The following is an 18,787-nucleotide window of genomic DNA, read 5'->3' on the forward strand; positions in this document are numbered from 1 at the left end:
AAAATGCTTTCCCAGTAGTTACTCACACCTGGGTTTGCTTCTTAAGTAACTGCATCTCCTCTCAGAGCCTTCCTTTCTTCATCTGCCAACAGGTATCAGAGGCAATGGAAGGAACACAAGATTTAAAATTGGCCAAACCTGGCCAGGTTCAAATTCTCATTCTGCTGAGCATTCCTGTCTGTCCTCGCCTGTACAATGGGCTGTAAGACAGCTGTGTAATGAGGCCAAGACCGGAGGTTGCCTGACATAAAGGCCCAGCCCAGTGCCCAGCACAGGGGCAGCACAGGAGAAACGCAAGTTCCCAGGGCCAGGGAGCAGATGACAGCTCTGAATCTGTGTCCCCTCCCACCGCCTGGCCCCCAACTTGCCTGTCCAGGCGGATCTTCTTCCTGGCACTGGCCTCTCGGTACCGCCGCTCACCATCCTGGGGAGAAGAGCGGGGACAGACTGTGGTGCAGGCAGGACAGCCAGCCTGTCCCCCGCCCAAGGGCCCACAGAGACCCCACAGCCCTGAAGTGGAGGTCAGGTCTCCCTGGGGCAGCCAGCCCCTGAGCTCCAGCTCCAGCTTCCCCTCAGACTCTCGGAGTGACTTTGGGAACACCACCTGCCCCCTGGACTGGTTTCCTCCTCTGTAAAAGGGGGTCCCCAAGGGCACTTACAATGCTAAGAACCCACATTTATTGAGCATCTGTTATGGGCAGACATGCTTCTAAAGTTCCATGCAAAACTTCAACTAAGCCTTACGACAAACCTCTGCGGTTGGTACTGGTCCTACCCCCATTTTACAGAGAGGAAACTGAGGCACAGAAAGGCTAAGTGGCTTATCCAAGGTCACAGGGTTAAGGAGTAGGGCCAGGAACAGAACCCAGATGGCCTGACTCAGAGCCCACCCTCTGAACCACAACTTCTAACGTCTCCTCACTCATGAACATTAAATGGCAAAGGCCTGAAAGGCACCTCAGGGACTGTCCACTGTCCTGCCAGCCACTGGACTCCCCACTCCTCCACCTACTACCTGTCTTGACTGCCCAACGCCCAGCTATGGAGCAGGGATTTTCACAGCCACGCTCCGCCTTGTGAGCTGGGCAGGCAGGGCAGGGGACCTTCCCAGAGAGAAGGTGCAACCTCTCCAAGGTCGCTCTCTGCCCCCCTAGAAGCAAGCCAGAGCCTGGCCCACAGAAGGCACAAGGGTAAGAGCCAGCCTTGAATCCAGGTCCCTGACTCTCATCCCAATGCTCTTTGCTCTCCTGTCACCATCATCACAACAGTCGCCACTTACTTAGCCAGGCATGGAGTCAGTATCCCCGCAACAGCCCCGCGAGGCAGGGACTGTAGACACGCCCTCTTTACAGATGGGACTGAAAGCTCGCAGAGGGCACCCGCTGGAAAGTGGCTAAGGTGGGGCTCCAACCCACATCTGCCCCCAAAGGCAGTGCTCTTCCAGTTCTGCTGTTAATGGCCAGCGACAAGCCAGGCCCACACGCATGGTCTGAGTTCTTCCAGAAAGCACAAGGTGTCTTCCCTGCTCAAGGGACATCCCCGGGGGTCACACCAGGGCACTCGGAGTTGGCTGTGCCCCAGCAGAGGGGCAGGGTGGGCTCGTGCTCCCCAGGTGTCACCCCTGGGCAGCCAGGGAGAGGGGCTGGTGGTGGGGCAGGACCCTGCCCCTGCTCACCCCAGGCTGGGGTCGAATCCAGGGCAGCATCTGAGGCTGGTCATCGGCATCCAGGACCACGAAGGTCATAAAGGCGCTGTTGATGTGCCGCCGGTGGGTCTCAGCCTCCTGGCGATAGGCCTCCACGCACACGCCCACCTCCATGCTGAGGGGGAGGGAGGGCTTCTCTCATGCGGGACAGGCCTTCCCACAGCCACCCCCTCCCCAACACACACACGCACGCACGCACACACACACTCCTGCTTTCCTCCCGCAGCCCCCCTCAGAGTCCCATGGGCAGGAAACCCAAGCTGTTCCTTTCCAACAATGTTTACAGAGCACCTGCTGCACGCCTGGCCCTATGCTAGTCACTGGGGTCACAGAAATGAATGAACCTGTCCAGTCCAGGCCCTCATGGGCTAACCACTGGGGGACGGAGCAATAAATGTACATATAAAATACACAAACTGCAAGCATTGTGGAAGGACATAAGAAAGGAGGTGGAGGGACAGAGAAATGAGAAAATGTTCACTCTGCACATATTCACGAGCGCTCTGACAGCTCAGTTGCTGCTGTTTCTGGATATCCGACTGTCTTTATTAATTATAGACCAGCGCCACCTCCATCCCCTCTCACATAGGAAGGTCTATGACCCCAGGATATGGACATTATGCAGATGGGGAAATTAAGTCCTAAAACAGGGCAATAATTCGCTCAAAGTCACACAACAGTCAGGAAGCGAATCTGCACTAGAAACCAGGACTCCCAGCTCCTAGTTCAGGGCTTTCCCCTGCCATGACAGCAGACCACGAATTTGTTTTAATAAAATAAAAATAAATTAATAATAATAATTATCATTATAATAGCAGCAGCAATGGCTGACCTTCACGGAACATTTTCTCCGGCATTCCACTGGTAACCCCTCACTGAATCCTCCTCACAACTGTGAGGTAGTTGTGGTGAGCCCCATTTTACAGGTGAAAAAAACTGAGGCTCAGAAGGGTTAAATAACTTGCTCAAAATCACACAGCTGATAAAGAGTTGAGCCAAACTTGAATCCAGGTAGCCTAGCTCCAGATTTTTAACAACTACACTATCATTGAAAATCACTTTCAACGACTATACTATCATTGAAAATCACCAAATCTTTGAAATCACCAAAAGAGATACATATTTAAAGTAAGCTTTCATGGGGTTATCAGAATTCATTCCAAAGGTAAGTGCTCTGGGAACTAATTACTGTTTTAGGAAAAGGGTGGGAAAGGGTCTGATAAACAACAACACATTGGCAAGAGGTGGCCCTGTGATCTGTGCATCCAGTGTGGCAGGACCCAAGGCAGGAGCCAGGGAGAGAGACAGAGACACACTGAGCACGTGATATGACCTGAGACAGTGGGAGGCACAGGGCTGGGGAGCCCAGAGGAGGGAACATCAGAGCTGAATCTTGGTGATGGTGAAGCGGCTCAGCAGGCAGGCAGGGTTTAGACCTCACAGACCTCATCTGCAGGTGAAAGGGTTCCTGGCAGGTTTGCAGTAAGATCTTTTCTCAGGTCAGGAAGAGCCCACAGCCCGGGGAGGCCCGTCTCACCCATCCTAGCCTCTCACCTATGTTTGAAGGCGTTGTTCACGATGGCCTTGAACACCAGACGGTCCCCAACCTGGGATGGGCCCCGGAAGTGGAACATCTCAATGGCCTTCAGAGTAGGGTGGGCTCGGCACAGCCGGCTGGAGGAGGCCAGGGGTTCAGGGACAGGACAAAAAAAGCCCCCTGTGCATCAGCCACTGGCTTGGGCCAGCCTTCTCCCCTTGCCCTCATCCCTAGACCCAGCCCAGAACCACATGCACCGCCCTCTGACCCACCCTCTCCAGAACCCAGTGACAGTTCTGCCCAGAGGAAGAGAACTAAAGTCCCATCTCACAGCTTCATATACTGAGGTCTACGTGCGTAACTGGAAAGCCCTGAATTTGAGGTGACAGAGGAAAGGGCAGGGCTTGGGGTAAACCTTTTCCTTCCAACCTTTACACCCTAGCACCTGCTGTCCCTACTACCTGGAAGCCTTCCCCTTACCCAGGCTACTTATCATTCACAGCTGAAGTATTCTTCTTCCACGAAGCCTTCCCTGACTACCCATACCCTGACCCTCCTCTGAGATCTTACTGCATTAATAGCTGGGGCTGCCCAAAATGGCATTGCTTATGCACTGTGTCCACAGGTTAAACACAAAGGAAGGGCCACAGGTGCTGGGCTCTAAAGGGTGAGGTAGAATTCGCCTGGTTGAGGAAGACATGGGTCTGGGAGGGCACTCCTGGCAGAAAGAACAGCAAGTACAATAGCATGGAGAGTGCCAGTTCCTGAATGTCAGTTATCATAACTATAAATTTAAAAAATGCCACAAGATTTGGAGCAGAATGTGCCCCAGACAGGCAGAGGTTCTAGGAGAAGGAAGGAATTATATTTACCTCTAGAGAGAAGGCGAAAGTCAAAGAGGCTTCATGGAGGGGGTGGGCAGGGTTTTAGCAGACACAAAGTAGTGGGGTTGGCATGGCGGGAAGTCAGTCCAGGAGTGAAGGAGGGGCTGGCAGCATGGAGGATGGAGAAGGCAAGGGCACATGGCCTGATTTACAAGGGGTGTAAAGCACAGGAAGCGAGCAGGCAGGGCCAGGGCAAGGAGAGGCCCTCACGCCAGCTGAGGGGCTTGGCATTTCTCAGGCCAGTGACAAGAACCATGGATGGAATGGCGAGCTCACAGAAAAATCATTCCTTTCTGGTTCTCTGGGTCTGAAAGCCCTGGGTTACCTTAACAGAACAGCCAAGTTTCTAAAGCCTTGAATGCCAACACCAGGATGGGGTTTCTTGCCCAGAGGGAGTTGGACAAGGGAAGGAGGGGGAGAAAGGAGGGGAGGCAGAGGCAGCAAGCACCCCTCACCTGGCTGCAATGGTGGCCACGTTCTCCATCCAGGCCATGATCTGGCCCCCAAAAGTGTTGCCCTGGTGATTGGCGTGGGGGGGCAGGACCAGCTCCACACTCTCCACTCGGGTCTTCTCAGCCGGCACCATGTGGCTACAGTCCCTGCTCTCCAGATCTGACCGGGGAGGGGGAGGGAGAGGAAGCGGGGAAGTGAGAAGACTCCCAAGGGCAGAGCCTCCCTGTGGGCCTCCCAGGACCCCCACCCCACCCCACCCCACCCAGATTCTTCCATTTACTCAGCACCAAGGAGGTGCCATGCACCTCCCATCTCCCAGGGAGAGAGAGTATGTCAGGGAAAGCCCATGAAAGAGGTGCCTTTCCCTTGGCTTGCAGACTGCTCAGAGACGCCACAGGCAAGGAGACGGGACAGGCAGGACAGTCACAGGGAGCAATGAGGCCTTGGCTTAGCTGGAGCTGAGGGCAAGTAAAGGGACAGTACCAGACCCAGCTGAGCGGTCAGCCAAGGCCCGGACGCCAGGCTAAGGCATTTGGACTGGCCCTTGGGTAGAAGGGCTGTCAGGGCAGGAGGGCTGCAGGGGATGGATGGTTCCAGAGGGCCTTGACGACAGTAGGAAGAGCTGGGCCTGTCCAGCCGTGGCCTCTGGTATACGGAATTCAGAGCACAGCTCACTGCTCTCCCTGGGGCTCACAACTTCAGCCTGCTCTCTCCACTCTAGATAGCTGAACTTCCCTTGGTTGATCCTAAAATTGCCTCCTTTAGGTTTCCAGGAAGATTCTGCATTCTAACCTTCTGAAGATCAGTAAACAAATCCAGGGTCACCCCTCCGGGCCTTTGGCCAGCCTGTACCCCCTGTCAGGAAGACCTGCCTCATTTCTCCACCCATCAAAATCCTCCCAGTACAAAGGAGATCTTTGTGTGCTGGTATGGGACTATCTCCGAGATATGCTTTTAAGAGGAAAGGCGCAAGATATAGAACAGTATGTACTGGACATTCCCTTTTGGGTAAATAGAGAAGGTGAAATAAAAGGTAGACGCTTAAATATGCAGGGAACACTGACTGGAAAGACGCCCAAAGATGAGCGACAACCCCGAGGCGCCTGGGTTCTGGGTAGGAGAGACAGTCTTGTCTTTTATTCTCTCTCTGTCTCTATCTCTATCCCTACACCTTCCTCTACCTACCTACCTACCTACCCACCTATCTATATGCTTTTTTTAAAGTCCCAGGGTCTTCAAGGCCAAGCTCAATACCACCTTCCCAAATACCTTGACTTCCAGAGACCCAAATGCATTTTGTGGATGACAAAGTGTTTTCCCTGTATCCTAGCTCCATCTTCATGGCTCGTGGGAGCTGGCGAGAAGTCCAAACACTCCCCTTTCCCTGGAGGGACCTTGAGGCAAGAGGCCATCCAGGCCTGAGGCTGCCAATGGGTACACGTCCCAAAGAGACTCCCTTCCTTCCCCTGCCCAGTGGAGACCCAGGGCAGAGGGGGACATGCAGGATGCCAGCTGCCCTCCTCACCCACACCCACTCACCATCCTGAATGACACAATTGGCCAGGAGGTCCTTGATGGTGTCCGCGTAGACCAGCCGCATGCGCCGGCGCTCGGCTGCCACACTGTGCTCCGTCTTCTCCTCTTCTGTCTGCGGCATGGTCTGCTTCAGCTTCACCTGTAGACGCGGGTAGGGTGGGAGATGCTCAGGACAGGTTCCCTGAAATAGCACAAGGGCCTGCCCTCCCAGCCACCATCTCATGCTCGGGGCTGCTAGGTGGTTACAAGTCTTCATCCCTTCTTTGTCCCCATCTTCCTGTCTCCGTGTTGACTGATACATCATTTCATCCTCCAGTGTCCCTATTCCCCTTCTTCAGCAAAGGCACCTTGGATGGGGGGGTGTCAACGCAGGACATGGAAGGGAACAGGGAGACCTGGAGGATCCTCGCGTAAGGTGCACAGGGAGAGGTGGGGAAGAGCAGAGCGGAGAGGTGCCTGGAGTTCAACTGCAGTAGGGGAGGGGGCCTTCCTCTAGGGACTGTGGTACCCCTGCCATAGCCCCTTCTAGCCTTCCACTAACCCCTAGAACCACTGTCCTGGGCAGATGCCCAGGTGGCCCAGCAGCATCGGGTAGCCAGGGGTAGCCACCTACCTTGGAGAGCTCCCGGTGGGCCACAAAGGTGGCCAAGGCCTTGCACACGTTCCACTGATTCTCAGAGCACAGGTCCTCAGAGGCCACGTGGATGCCCACCTGTAGAGGAAGAGCAACGTGGGTAAGTGAAGAGGGAAGAAATAGGGTTCACCAACCTGAGGCCCCACAGCTCAAGACGGGAAGTCTCACCCCAGACCTGGCCTCTGGTATTTCTTTATCACCTACCAAGTCCAGAAGGCCAGAGACCTGGGATAGGTTCTGATTCTGCCCCTGGCTCCCTGGGAAACCTTGGGCAAGTCATTCCCTTCTCTGGGCCTCAGTTTCCTCATCTATAAAATGGGAATGATTGTACTTACACTCACAGGGTTATTGAGAGAATCAAAATGAGACTGTGTTTATGAAAGGGCTTGAAGTAAGTAAAGTGTTGGCTAAATTGGAAGGACAGACACCTGAGGGGGTCCTCGGAGGTGGAGAATCTTAGTATTTATAGGGGGCCAGAGGTACAGTCAGGACCCTGCTATTCCAGCCTCAGTGATTCCTCAGTAACCACTGGTCCAGCTAGGTGAAGTTGCCTGGGCCTGACATCTCTAGGTGGGAAATAGAGGCCATGTGCATCATCAAAGAGTCCTCCCATTAAAACTTCAACAACCCTGCAGCATAGGAATCATGTTCCCATTTTACAGATGGGGAGATAGAGGCTGTGTGTGAGGTAAGCTAATGGGCCAAAGGCCAGTACCCTTCCCACTCCACCATGCTGCCTCCAGGGTCAGGCACAGCGGCTATCTTCCTGCATTCCTGAGACCACCTGGCCCTTGAAGAGAGGGTCTGAGACCAGGTGTGAAGGCCCAGGAGACTGGAAGTCCAGGCCCACATTGGAATCTACGTGACTTGGTGACCTGGGGCAAGTCCCTTCCCCTCCCTGGGCCTCAGTTCTCCCTTCTGTGTTACAGGGTGTTGGACAGTTAGACCCTTAGGATCCTCCCAACCCTGCCAGCTGTTTCAGAACTCTGCTGCCTCAACCAGGGCTCTGTGTGTGTGTGCCCGGGCTGGGGGCTGAGAGTGGAGAGGAGGCAGAAACCCCACCCGTGCGCCCACTCACCCCAGCCAGTGCCCGCCCCACACACCTCCATGCTGGAGTTGAAGGCCCGGTTCACCTTGGCCTTGATGTTCACCACCTGTCCAACACTGAGGAGAGAAAAGCAGGAGGTGAGCCTTGGAGAGTGGACAGTGGGAGAGAACAGGGGCCTCAGATACTGGTGGGGCCTCTGCAGAGGGAACTGGAGGGAGAATGGCACAGGGGACAGAACATATTCCCGTCTACGATGACCTCGAGTCCTCAGTGTTCACACCCCGTGTTACAGGTGGGGAAGCCGAGGCCAGAGCATCAGCATGGTATCATTCATCTCCCTCGTCCCTCTGCTCCCCCTTGTCCAGTGAATGTTCAAGCTTCTCTTTGCTCTCAGCTCAACAGTCCCTCCTAGGGAAAGCCCTCCCTGCCCTCCTGCAGCCCCGTAAGGTTCACCCTCCTAGTGCTTCTTCTAACTCTGTCTCCCCCACAATCCTTAAGTTCCCCTGGGGCAAGGATCATGTCTGTTTTGCTCACCACTACACCTTCAATGCCTTGCACACAGCACAGGGTAGGCACCCCATAAATAGAGACCTTCTGAATTAATGAATTCCACAATTACTGAATGCCTGTTAAGTGCAAGAGGCTATAAACAGAGGCTGGGAAGGGAAATAAAAACAAAGAATACCTACTCTGTGCCAGCCACCGTGCACAACCTCATTTGAGTCTCAAAACAAGTTTAGCAAGTAGGTTTAGGAGGGACTGAAAATCAGAGTGGGTAAGCCATTTACCTAAGGTCACCCAGCTAAAAATTGACAGAGCCAGCATTCTAGACTGATTCTATCAACTACACTAGCCCTGCTCTTTCCAGCTGCAGCTGTCCCTCTGGAATGGTTCCATGTCCAGAAGAACAATCAAAATCTCTGGGGGAGCCACCTAGCCTGCCCTGTGCTGACTTGTTTTTCTCCTATTTTCTTCAATAGGTCTAATAGTCATGTAGGGGACTGTCATTTTTAGGAGATGCATGCTGATATGTGGAGGGATGAAGTATCATGATGTCTGCAACTCACTTTCAAATAGTTCATACAATGGAGATACTATGGATTTGGTTCCAGACCACCACAATAAAGCAAATATTGCCATAAAGGGAGTCACATGAATTTTCCGGTTTCCCAGTACATGAAAAAGTTTGAAATATTGCAAGAATTACCAAAATGTGACACAGAGACACAAAGTGAGCCAATGCTATTGGAAAAATAGCATTGATAGATCTGCTTAATGCAGAGTTGCCACAAACCTTCAATTTGTGAAAAAAAAAAATGTAATATCTGTAAAGTGCAATAAAATGAGATATGCCTGTATTTATCTACATACAGACAAAGCAAATTTAGCACAATGTTAATTACTGAACCTCAGTGGTGATGACCATTGCACTATTCACTTTTCTATAATTTTGAAAGTTTTCATGATAAAAAATCAGGAGAAAAAAAACCTTCCATAATCCCCCAAATAAACATAAAAGTCTGTTTTTTGTGGTGCTAAAAAAAAAGAAGTTTGTGACCCTTTCTATTCTTCCTCTTCCACTCTTCCCTTTCTTGATTTTCCAAAGCCAAGCAGTCACCCATTTGGACTCACAAGCTTGTGTTCCTTCCTGACTATCCTCCATTCTACCACTCAGGCCAAAACTGGCTCCATCCCCAGGGTCACTGCCCAGCCCCCTTGGGGGCCCCTTCAAGCCCCTGGTTTCCTAACATCCCCTCAGCTTCTATAAACAAATCTGACCCCTGCTCAAGCACTTCCCCAGGACCAATTTACTGTGAGGACAGAGGAACATATATAATGACACCACAGTTACACTAATAGCAAAATCCAGATGATGGAGAACTCTAGAGAGCCCATGACCAGGCTTCTTCAACAAATAAACTTCAAGGTAAAGAGAGAGAGAGAGATGGTAGGGGGAGAGGGTGTTGGGGGGAGACGTAAAACCTACAGGTTAAAAAAAAGACTTAAGAGACATAGCAACCAATTGCAACCTTATTTGCTTCCTGACTTGAGCAACAAAAAGAACCGTAAAGCACAACAAAATAAAAACAAATTCATGAGACAGTAAGGGCAACTGAGTGCTGACTGGAAATTTGATGTTAGGGAGAAATTGTTTGTTTTATTTAGGTGTGCTAGTGATGATGAAGTTATGTTTTAAAAGCGTTCTTACCCCTTAGAGAAACATTTTGAAGTATTTTTAAATGACAAAAGCAAAAACAAACAAATGAAAAAACCTTCCCCAGCTTTCCTCAGGTATGGCCAGTCCTTTCCTGACCACCAACCACACTCCAGGTCTTTCCCCAGCTTGCCCTCCCTCCCAGGATCCTCTCCAGCTTTCCCTTCCAGCCACACCCTCCTCTGCCCAGACTCAACCTCCACTCTGCTGGGTCCTGCAGCACATCCATCATCATGCACACATCCTCGCCCAGCCCTAGCTACCCCTTGCTCCTCCAAGAGCCAGAACCCATGTTGGCAGCAGAGACCCAGAGCTGGCCTAGACTCGGCTTCACTGGCCTAGAAAGCATCACTACATACAATACTGGAGCCAGCTCAAACACCTCCAAGAAGCCTCCCTTGACTATCCTCTGCCACTACACCCACACCCAGGCATACAGACAATGTAGCCCACTGGTTAACAGCAAGTGCTCTGGGGCCAGACAGCCTGCCTGGCTGGTAGTGTATCCTGGATTCTCCACCAGCCGTATGAGCTTAGCAAGTTACTTCACTTCTCTGTGCCTCAGTTTCCACATCTGTAAAATGAGGATACTAATTGCCAGGATTTCATAGTATTGTTCTGAGGATTAAATAAGTTAATGTATTAAAAAGGCATTACAAACAACACATCAATATGGGATCATTAATTGTGACAAAGGTACCATATAAATGTAAGATTGTTACTAATAGGGGATCTGGGTGTGGGGTGTACGGGAACTCTCTGTACTATCTACGGTGTTTTTGTAAATCACAGACTATTCGAAAATAAAAGATATTCAGAAAAAGTATTACCAAGGACCGGTATGTCAGAGGAACTTATCCTTCTGAACTGAAACTATGTTTCCACATCTGCCTCCCTGCTGACTGGGAGCTCCTGGGGCACAGAGACTATGTTCCAGTTTACTTTGTGGACCCCAAACCCAGAGTGGGCACTGGTCCAGAAAAAGTCCAAGTAGTGATGAATGACTTAATAAATGAATTCAGGGACTGGCCAAACTTTCCTTAACTGACACACGGGGCTCCAGGAAGCCCCGAATAAGCCCTTGGCCCTTGATGTCCTGGGCACTGAGAGGTTAGAAGCAGGCCTGGGGGTCAGAGCAGTGTATGTCACCTCTGCAGCCTGTCCTGGGCCAAGGGCTTGGATGTTCTTTGGGTCCCGGAAAACCTGTGTGGAGACAAAGCTCAGCACATTATAATGAAGAGCTTTCTAACCAGTACAGATATTTTTTTTAAAAAAAGAAAGAAAGAAACTGGGAGGTGGTGAGCTTCTCATCCCTGGAGGTATGTGATCAGAGGATGAGTGGCTCAAGCTCCTGGCTCAGGCTTTGCCAAGGCACTTTGCCCAGGGACCTCCCCAAAGTCTGGTGACCAATGACCCGCAGAGAATGTCTGAGCTCAAAAAGGCATTCATTGATTAATTCTGCAGGTAAGAAAACTGAGGCCCAGAGAAAGAGACTGACTTCCCCAAAGTTGCCCAGCATCCCATGATGCTATCTCAGTAATGTCCAATTCCAAACCTGGCCGAGGGAGCCCACACCCCATGGCACCCAGCTACAGGGCAGCTCTGAACCCACCACTGCCCCAGACACCCTGCAGCCCGGTCGGCCGCCCTCCTGCATCTGCAAAGGCCCTCAGTCCGCAGAGGCAGGCTCCAGGCAGCACACAGGCTGACCAGGCAGGAGTTGGGGAGGTGCCCTGGGCTCAGGGCGGGGAGACCAGAAGGAGAGGCAGGCGGGGCCACTTACCTAATGGTGTGCTCAAAATAGATGTCGTCCATGGAGGCCGTGACGCAGGGGCAGCCAGCATGCCTCTCCGCTGGCGTCAGGAGAAGAAAGCCATGCGTTAGCAGCCTCCCCGTGGCACACAGGCCTCTAATCAAATGTCAGACCACCTAGCTAAGGCCTGCCTCCTCAGCCGCACCCCCACCCTTCTGTACTTTCTTCCTCGGGGTTAGTACACCCTGACCCTGTCTTACATATCTGGGTGTCATCTGTCTCGTGTCTCTCCCTTCTGCTAGATCACAAGTCACGAGGGCAAGGACATTTGCCTGTCTTGTTCATTGCTGCGTCCCAGTCCTGAGCAGTGCCTGGCACACAGGAGATACTCCCTGAGCAGCTGTCGAATGAATGAATGATCACACCCTGCTATTCTACTTCCAAGCCTCCTCGAGTGCCCAAACCTCTGCCCAGTCAACCTCACCCACCTTTGTCTCCTTGCCTGAGTCATTCTTGCCCTCAGGATCCTGCTCCCTTGCACTCGTCCCTCTAGAATCCCTTCTCTGCCCTCAAGGCTGGGTCAGGGCCACTGGTCTGTTCTCCTACAGCCCCACTTCCGCCTCCCTTTCCCAGGCCCCATCAAACACTGCTGGGGGGCAGTCAGGTCTCCCCCACCAGACTGTGAACTCCCTGCGGGCTGGAGAAAACTGGTACGCTAAAGGCAATGAAATGAGCTCAATCCAGCTCCACTCAGCTCTACTCAGTGTTGGGAGGTGGTTCAGGCCAACAGCCTTGGGCTTTGCTCACAGCAAATGCCGTCCGTCTTGGAACAGCCACGTGTAAGGCTCTGCTGTGTCAGGCAGGGACCTGAGGGTGCAGGACCAGCACTTGGAGCCCTGGGGGTTTGCGGGTGAGAGGGTGGGCCTGCACTGAGCATGGAGAACTTGGAATGGGCATTGCAGCAGGTGGAGCAGCATGAGCAAAGGTCAGGATTAGGGAGGAGCACAGCACCCAGGGGACAGTGACCACCTCTGAAAACAGAGGCCTCTCCTCTGGGTGTGCGGAGCCAGCGCTGGGATGGGAGCCTTACCAGACAGGCAGGCCGTGGCGTCAATCCACTTGAGCAGCTGCCCAACGCTCAGCTCACCACGCTGGTTGGTGTGGCAGGGCAGCACCAGCTGGCTCATCTGCACCTCCGTGGGGTTCCGGTACCCCTCGCCCTCTGCCATGGTGTTCTCAGCACGTAAGGCCGACTTCCGGGATGTACGGCTGGAGAACACTGAGGCCAGGCCCTGGGGAACAGGCAGGGACAGAGAGGTCAGCTCACAGCTGGGTCTCCCAGGTCTCCCTGAGACCTGAGGACCACCTCCCATGAGACCCCACTCCAAGAGTGGCCAGCACCCTCCAGCCCATGGTGTCAGACCCCAGAGGCTCTCTGGATGCCACTTATCCCTACCCTCCTTTTAGCCAACAACTCTGTGTTAACACAACCTTGGACCTGAGGGGGGTGGCGGGGAGAGGTACTGAGCAGAGAATCCACCCAGAGAAAATCCTCAAACTCATGAATTAGAGGCAGAGTTTCTGCCTGGGGCCCAGCCCATTTTGGAGCAGCCACGTGTAAGGCTGTGCTGTGTCAGAGCAGGGACCTGAAGGTACAGGACCAGCACTCAGAGATCATCAGACTGTGAACAAGAGCTGGGGACATTTGCCTGTGTGAGAAAAATGACAGGAGGAACAGGCCCAGGGTTCCAATTTTCATGGCCAATGTCAAGTGTGGTGATAACAGTTACCGCTAACATTTATAAAGTGCTTAATAACCATCAGATTCTCTTCTAAGCACTTTACAAGTACTAATTCAACTTCCACCTGTCCAAAAAATCTCTGAGATAGGTACATTATTACCCCCATTTTACAGATGAGGAAACTGAGGCCCAAGGAAGTGCAAAGCCCAGCTGTGACCTCAGAGGTCTAGCCACAGTGTCTGAGGTCCTACCCACCACACTACACTGCTTGCAGGGCCTCCTGGGGCCTGAGATGAGGAGTCCAGGGGCCTGGATATGGATTCAGCAGCAAAGAGTGCCATGACCTGATGCAGACCCTGCCAGTGCTGCAGGATGGGGCAGCGATGGCTCAGGGTAAGGATGGGACTTGCACTGGGAGTCTGTATCCTTTGGAAATTTTCCCTTATGAGGATCTTATAGCTAATTTAATAAATCCAAAACACTGAGGTGACTTGTTTAAGATCACTGACACCCTACGTGGTAGAAATGGGATTTGAACCAGGCCTGTGTGACCCAGAGCAGCTGTGGGTTCCAAAAGAGGCAGCTCATTCCCAAGAGACCCTGGGTACCAGGTTCAGTGCCAGGCAACAAAAGGAGAGGAAGCAGCCACCCCAGGAGCTCGCAGCCTGGGTGGAGGCCTGCAGGTGCCAGGCTGCCAGGCTGCCAGGCTCTTGCAGGCAGCTCACAGGCCCCTGCGGTCCAAGCAGCAGGATCTGTCACCATGGTAACCACTGCCAAGGCATTTCCAGCCTGGTGTGCATCGGGGGCCTGCCTGGATGTGGATGCGGGTGGCTGGCTTTTCGGTGTGGGAGACGGTTAGAGGGAGGAGGTAGGCAGACTCTGTTTACCCACACTATTCCCAAATCCTTCCCACAACTAGGGGTTCTGGGCAGAACATTCCAGAAACAAGCCCTGGAGAAAGTCAGGGCAATGGGGAACGCAAGATGCAGAGGGGAAGGGGGCAGAAGAAAAGAAGCAGACCATGTGGGGTTTCTGGGCAGTTCTGGATGTGCACACAGGGAAGCCCCACACACAGTATCCCTACTTTACAAGCTTATTCTCATTCACCACCTCACTGGATCCTCACAAAGAAGGCAGAGGGTAAAGACTATTTACCTCATTTTACAGATGAAGGTCAGGATGGAAACAGCCCTAGACCAGCAGTCAGGACACCTGAGATCAATCCTCTCTGCTTCCCACCTAGCCAATCCCCACTCCTACCAGCCTCCTATTTCCTGTCTGTGAAACAAAAGTCCCAGCCATTGGAGTCTACCTGCCCGCAACTAGGATCTTTACCTTGTTCATTTCATTCATTCGTTCACTGAGTACCTCCTCTGTATTGGGCCCTCAGCCAAACATTGAGAATACAAGATAAACTGGGCCAATCCTTTGAGAAGCTCCTACTCTAGTGCTCATGCTTAGAAGGGCCTGGCACACATTAGGACCTTATCCAAGGTTTGTAGAGGAATGTCCAGAGACAGATTTGAGTTCAAACCCAGCCCTATCCCTCAGGTGCTATGTGATCCTGAGCAAGTCCCTTCCCCTCCTGAGCCTCATCTGTCACTCACCAGGCAGAGGCAGGGAGACTGCTTATCACCAAGGCACCCCAGCCCTGGTACCAGGACCCTGGGTCTAACTCTGCAGGGCTCAGGCACAGCCAGCTGAGCTTTCCCATGAGGAAGCTAAGGAGCCCTGTCACCTGTCAGACAGGAAATACTGTGTTCCAAGCAGGACTGAGCTCCCACCCCACCCCAGGCAACCTGAGGGACAAACCCCACTGTGCGGTGTCCACATCCGTCAAAGGGAGGCATACAGAGCCCCAGGGCTGTCGCACAGGCAGAGGGGGCAAAGCAGCACTGGAGGCCCCAAGCACAGCCTCTCAGACTCCAACTTGGGCTCCTAGGCAGTCTGCCACATCAGGCCAAGGCAGGCCAGGGCAGGCCAGGCCTCCTCCTAATCCCAAGGTGGGCAGGCAGCTAGCCCAAGAGGCAGGGGCGTGTGTGGCCCAGGCAGTGTTTAGCCAATGGGGCCCCAGAACCAGGCCACTCCTCCCAGGGCCAGTCATGGGGAGAGCAGAGGCCCTAGACAGAGTCAGGGCCTGGGGCAGCCAGGCAGGCTGAGCCAAGACAGCTGACAGGGAGAGCAGAGCCCACATGAAGGTGGGGAGGGCATCTGAGGGTCAGAGACGTGCGCTCTCAGACAGCAGCATGCCAGGCGCTGGCCACCAGCCACAACAGACACGGCCAGATTTGATATCCCCAGACTAGGCCCCAGCTGACTACACTGTGGGCTCTGTCCCCCTTCTCCTGGGCCAGAGTCATGTGACAAAACTGGGGCAGAACAGGAAAGGCCACTTTGCCCAATCCCTTCACGACTGGGGAGACGGAGGCACATAGAGGGAAAGGAGGTCCAGGGTAAAGCCTCCCAGGCCAGCGCTCCATCTGGGCAATGTGACGACAGGCCCACGCTAATAGCCTTAGCTGGATTTCCTCCCTCCCCCAAGTAGCCAAATCCCAGTGATCCAACCTCCTCAAACTCTCAGTCTACCCACCACTGCCCTGCTGCACCCAGGCCCCCACACTGCTCACTCACTGGGTTGTTTCCACAGCCTGTCCACAGGCCTCTCGTCTCTCCTCCTTCCAGCCTCCCCACAGCACAGGAGGGAACTTTCCAAAACCCAAACCCAACAACCCAACAACCACAACCCACTTCATCCTGCCTTGCAGGGAGGCTAGACCCAGTCCTTGCAACTCCTCCCACTACAGGACTTCATTCTGTCCCTTAGGACCACACAGACTTTCTGAAGAGCAAGCCAGAGCGGGACCTCCCCTGCTCAAGAATCCTCAGTGGCTCCCTATTCCCCTCACAATCAAGGCCCTACTCTGGGGCTCCTGTCACTGCCCCGCAGCTGCTCTCCCAGCTCCAGACCACACTGGGTTCCTCTGAGCACCACTCTCACCCACCTCTGTTCCTCTGCTGCGTGGGCGCTGCTTCCACCTAAAATCCCTTCATCTGCCTTATCTGCCAAGTGGGTCCCTCCTCCTCCCTCTTCAACCCCTCCCCCACCCCTGCCTCTTCCCTGGGGAGAGCTAGGGCCTCCCTGGCCCCTCAGCTTCACTGTCTCCACAACACTGATCCAGCTGTGAAGTCACTGCTTTCACAGCCACCTGCCCCAGCAGACAGGCATTCCCACAGGACAGGGGTGCACTCGGGCCTGGCACCGAGGAGGTGCCAAATAAACACCTACGGAAGAGGAAACGGGTAATGACCGGGGCGGCCCTGGAGCCGAGACCTGAAGGTGACGATGGTCTGAAGTAGAGAGAGGACTGAAGAACAGCAGAAAGGAAGGAGAAGCAGGAACAGCGGTGACTGGAGTGGTAGGGACAAAGGGCAGCCCGCTGGAAAGTGCTAGGGACCTGTGTGGGTGGAGACGAGGGAGAGGGGCCAAGGAGTGCCCAGAAACCAAGGAGGACCAGCGGAAAGATCTATGGTGATTGGCCAGAAAATGCGGAGACCAGCCAGCAGAGATCACAGTGCCTTAGGGAACCATCAGAAACAGCAGGCCTAGAGCAGAGGAGGCCCACCTGCGCTGGAGGAGGGGGGCTGGCTTGGATGACTTCTTAGCTCACCCACCATGACCCAAGGCTGTGCACAGGCCTTGGGGGTCAGCCTGGCTTGGGTTCAAGTCCGGTTCCACAACTAACTTGTGGGTGACTTTGGGAAAGCTGCTCCACCTAACTCTATGGGCCTCAGTTTCCCCAACTGTAAACATGGGATTATAATACTTATGTCCAAGGGTCATCGTGGGGATGAAATTACACAGGATCAAGTGTCCAAAGCTCCTAGCACGCGCCTGCCACGTGGCTAACGTTTATTGAGCACTTACGTTAGCATTATAAAACTGAGTTTAGGCTTCCTACAGAAATACAGCCGGGAGACACCTAAACAGAATTCAAACCAGACTGTTTACATAGTACTTTCTCACCCATGATGTCACCAGAAGCACGTGACAACCCCGTGAGGGGGCAAGATTCGTAGCTGGTTTGAGAGCTCCTGTGAGAACTCAAAAAGCCAGTGGAGCAGGGATTCAAGTGCAGGGTGCGAGACTGCACGGCCCTGTTCCTCCCACTCTCCCTCCCTGCCTCTCCCCAGGGGCTGGGGACTGTGAAGGCAGGCCCCGAGTGGGCAGGGAAAAGCAGCCTTGGCCCACCCCCAACCAGGCCCCATGAAAGGCCGGGTTGTCCGAGCCAGGCACTCTAGCAGTGAGGGGAAGCTGCCCAGGCTGGTGCCCTGTCCCCACAAAGGTGGCTCCAAGTTCTCAGAGCAACCAGCAGCCTCCCAGCAGTTTCCCCACCAGCAAGGAAGGAGCATCTGTCAACCTCCCAAGCACCCTTTCAGGCCTACTCCCTACCTTCTTCCCTAAAAAGGCTCTGAGGCGGCCTGCACATGCACACAGGAGGTGCAGGCACGCACACACGGGTCCCGAAATGCAAACACAGCTAAGGAACCAAATAAGGGAGGAGCAAGTCTTTTAGGAATCCAGTTGCACAAAGGTGCTGCTATAGAGAATTTCATTTGGCCTTGAGATTCCCAGTAGCCAAGGCAAAAAAGGGTAGTAGTGGGTACCAAACGCCCAGGTAAATAGAGAGTGCATCAGTCCATGAAGCCAGCGTGAGGGCTGGGAGGACATCAGTGGACTATTCCATAGGCTACTGATTGCCACACAACATCAAATCATATCTTCATTCTAGAAGATAAATAATGGTCCCCAATCCTATACACACATCCTCATGTTACTTCTAGCTACAGGGTGTGTTGGCACTTGACAATTTTCAAAATTTCAGGGTGGGAAAGGTAGAGAATAAAACTGTTATTTTTTATTAAGCACCTCCTATATGCCATTCATTTGGTTAGCATCATTGAACACCTACTGTGTATCGAATTCTTTGCTAGGAGCTTTCATATGTATTATCTCAGTAATTCTCAAATCTATCCTACAAGGCATTGTTTTTCCACCCATTTTACTGATGAGCAAACTAAGGCTGAGAGCAAGTGCATTGCTTCTGAACACCTGAGAAGTGACAGGATTCAAGAAAATCTCAGACTTACTAGCCAAAGTCCACGTTTATATCTCTACAGCACTTCTATAGGACTTGGAGATGAAGAAGATGGAAGAAACTCTTTCTAGCAGAAATTCAGAGACAGGATGCAAACTACCCCAAGTCACACAGCCAGTCAGTG

At 53.1% G+C, this 18,787-nt stretch overlaps 1 protein-coding gene across 5 annotated transcripts in view; it reads right to left on the reverse strand.

Moving 5' to 3' along the window:
* Positions 1 to 18,787, reverse strand: part of LOC105066416 (acyl-coenzyme A thioesterase 11) — a 116,458-nt gene that overhangs the window by 79,237 nt on the left and 18,434 nt on the right. For 2 of the 5 annotated variants that reach the window (XR_012511256.1, XM_074376408.1), the window contains exons 2-10: positions 12,856 to 13,057; positions 11,796 to 11,865; positions 11,162 to 11,215; positions 7,853 to 7,913; positions 6,729 to 6,827; positions 6,119 to 6,254; positions 4,582 to 4,738; positions 3,260 to 3,379; positions 369 to 424 (exon numbers count right to left, since the gene is read on the reverse strand). Coding sequence is in view for 4 of the 5 variants with exons in the window: in XM_074376408.1 (XP_074232509.1) it covers positions 369 to 424; positions 3,260 to 3,379; positions 4,582 to 4,738; positions 6,119 to 6,254; positions 6,729 to 6,827; positions 7,853 to 7,913; positions 11,162 to 11,215; positions 11,796 to 11,865; positions 12,856 to 12,994 (892 nt within the window). In the remaining variant the exon portion in view is untranslated. Of the gene's footprint in view, positions 1 to 368; positions 425 to 1,675; positions 1,821 to 3,259; positions 3,380 to 4,581; positions 4,739 to 6,118; positions 6,255 to 6,728; positions 6,828 to 7,852; positions 7,914 to 11,161; positions 11,216 to 11,795; positions 11,866 to 12,855; positions 13,058 to 18,787 lie in introns of all 5 variants that reach the window. The other 3 variants (XM_045514271.2, XM_074376415.1, XM_074376407.1) reach the window with 2 other exon arrangements.

This window comes from Camelus bactrianus, chromosome 13 (assembly GCF_048773025.1).
Source record: "Camelus bactrianus isolate YW-2024 breed Bactrian camel chromosome 13, ASM4877302v1, whole genome shotgun sequence".
NCBI classification, from domain to species: domain Eukaryota; kingdom Metazoa; phylum Chordata; class Mammalia; order Artiodactyla; family Camelidae; genus Camelus; species Camelus bactrianus.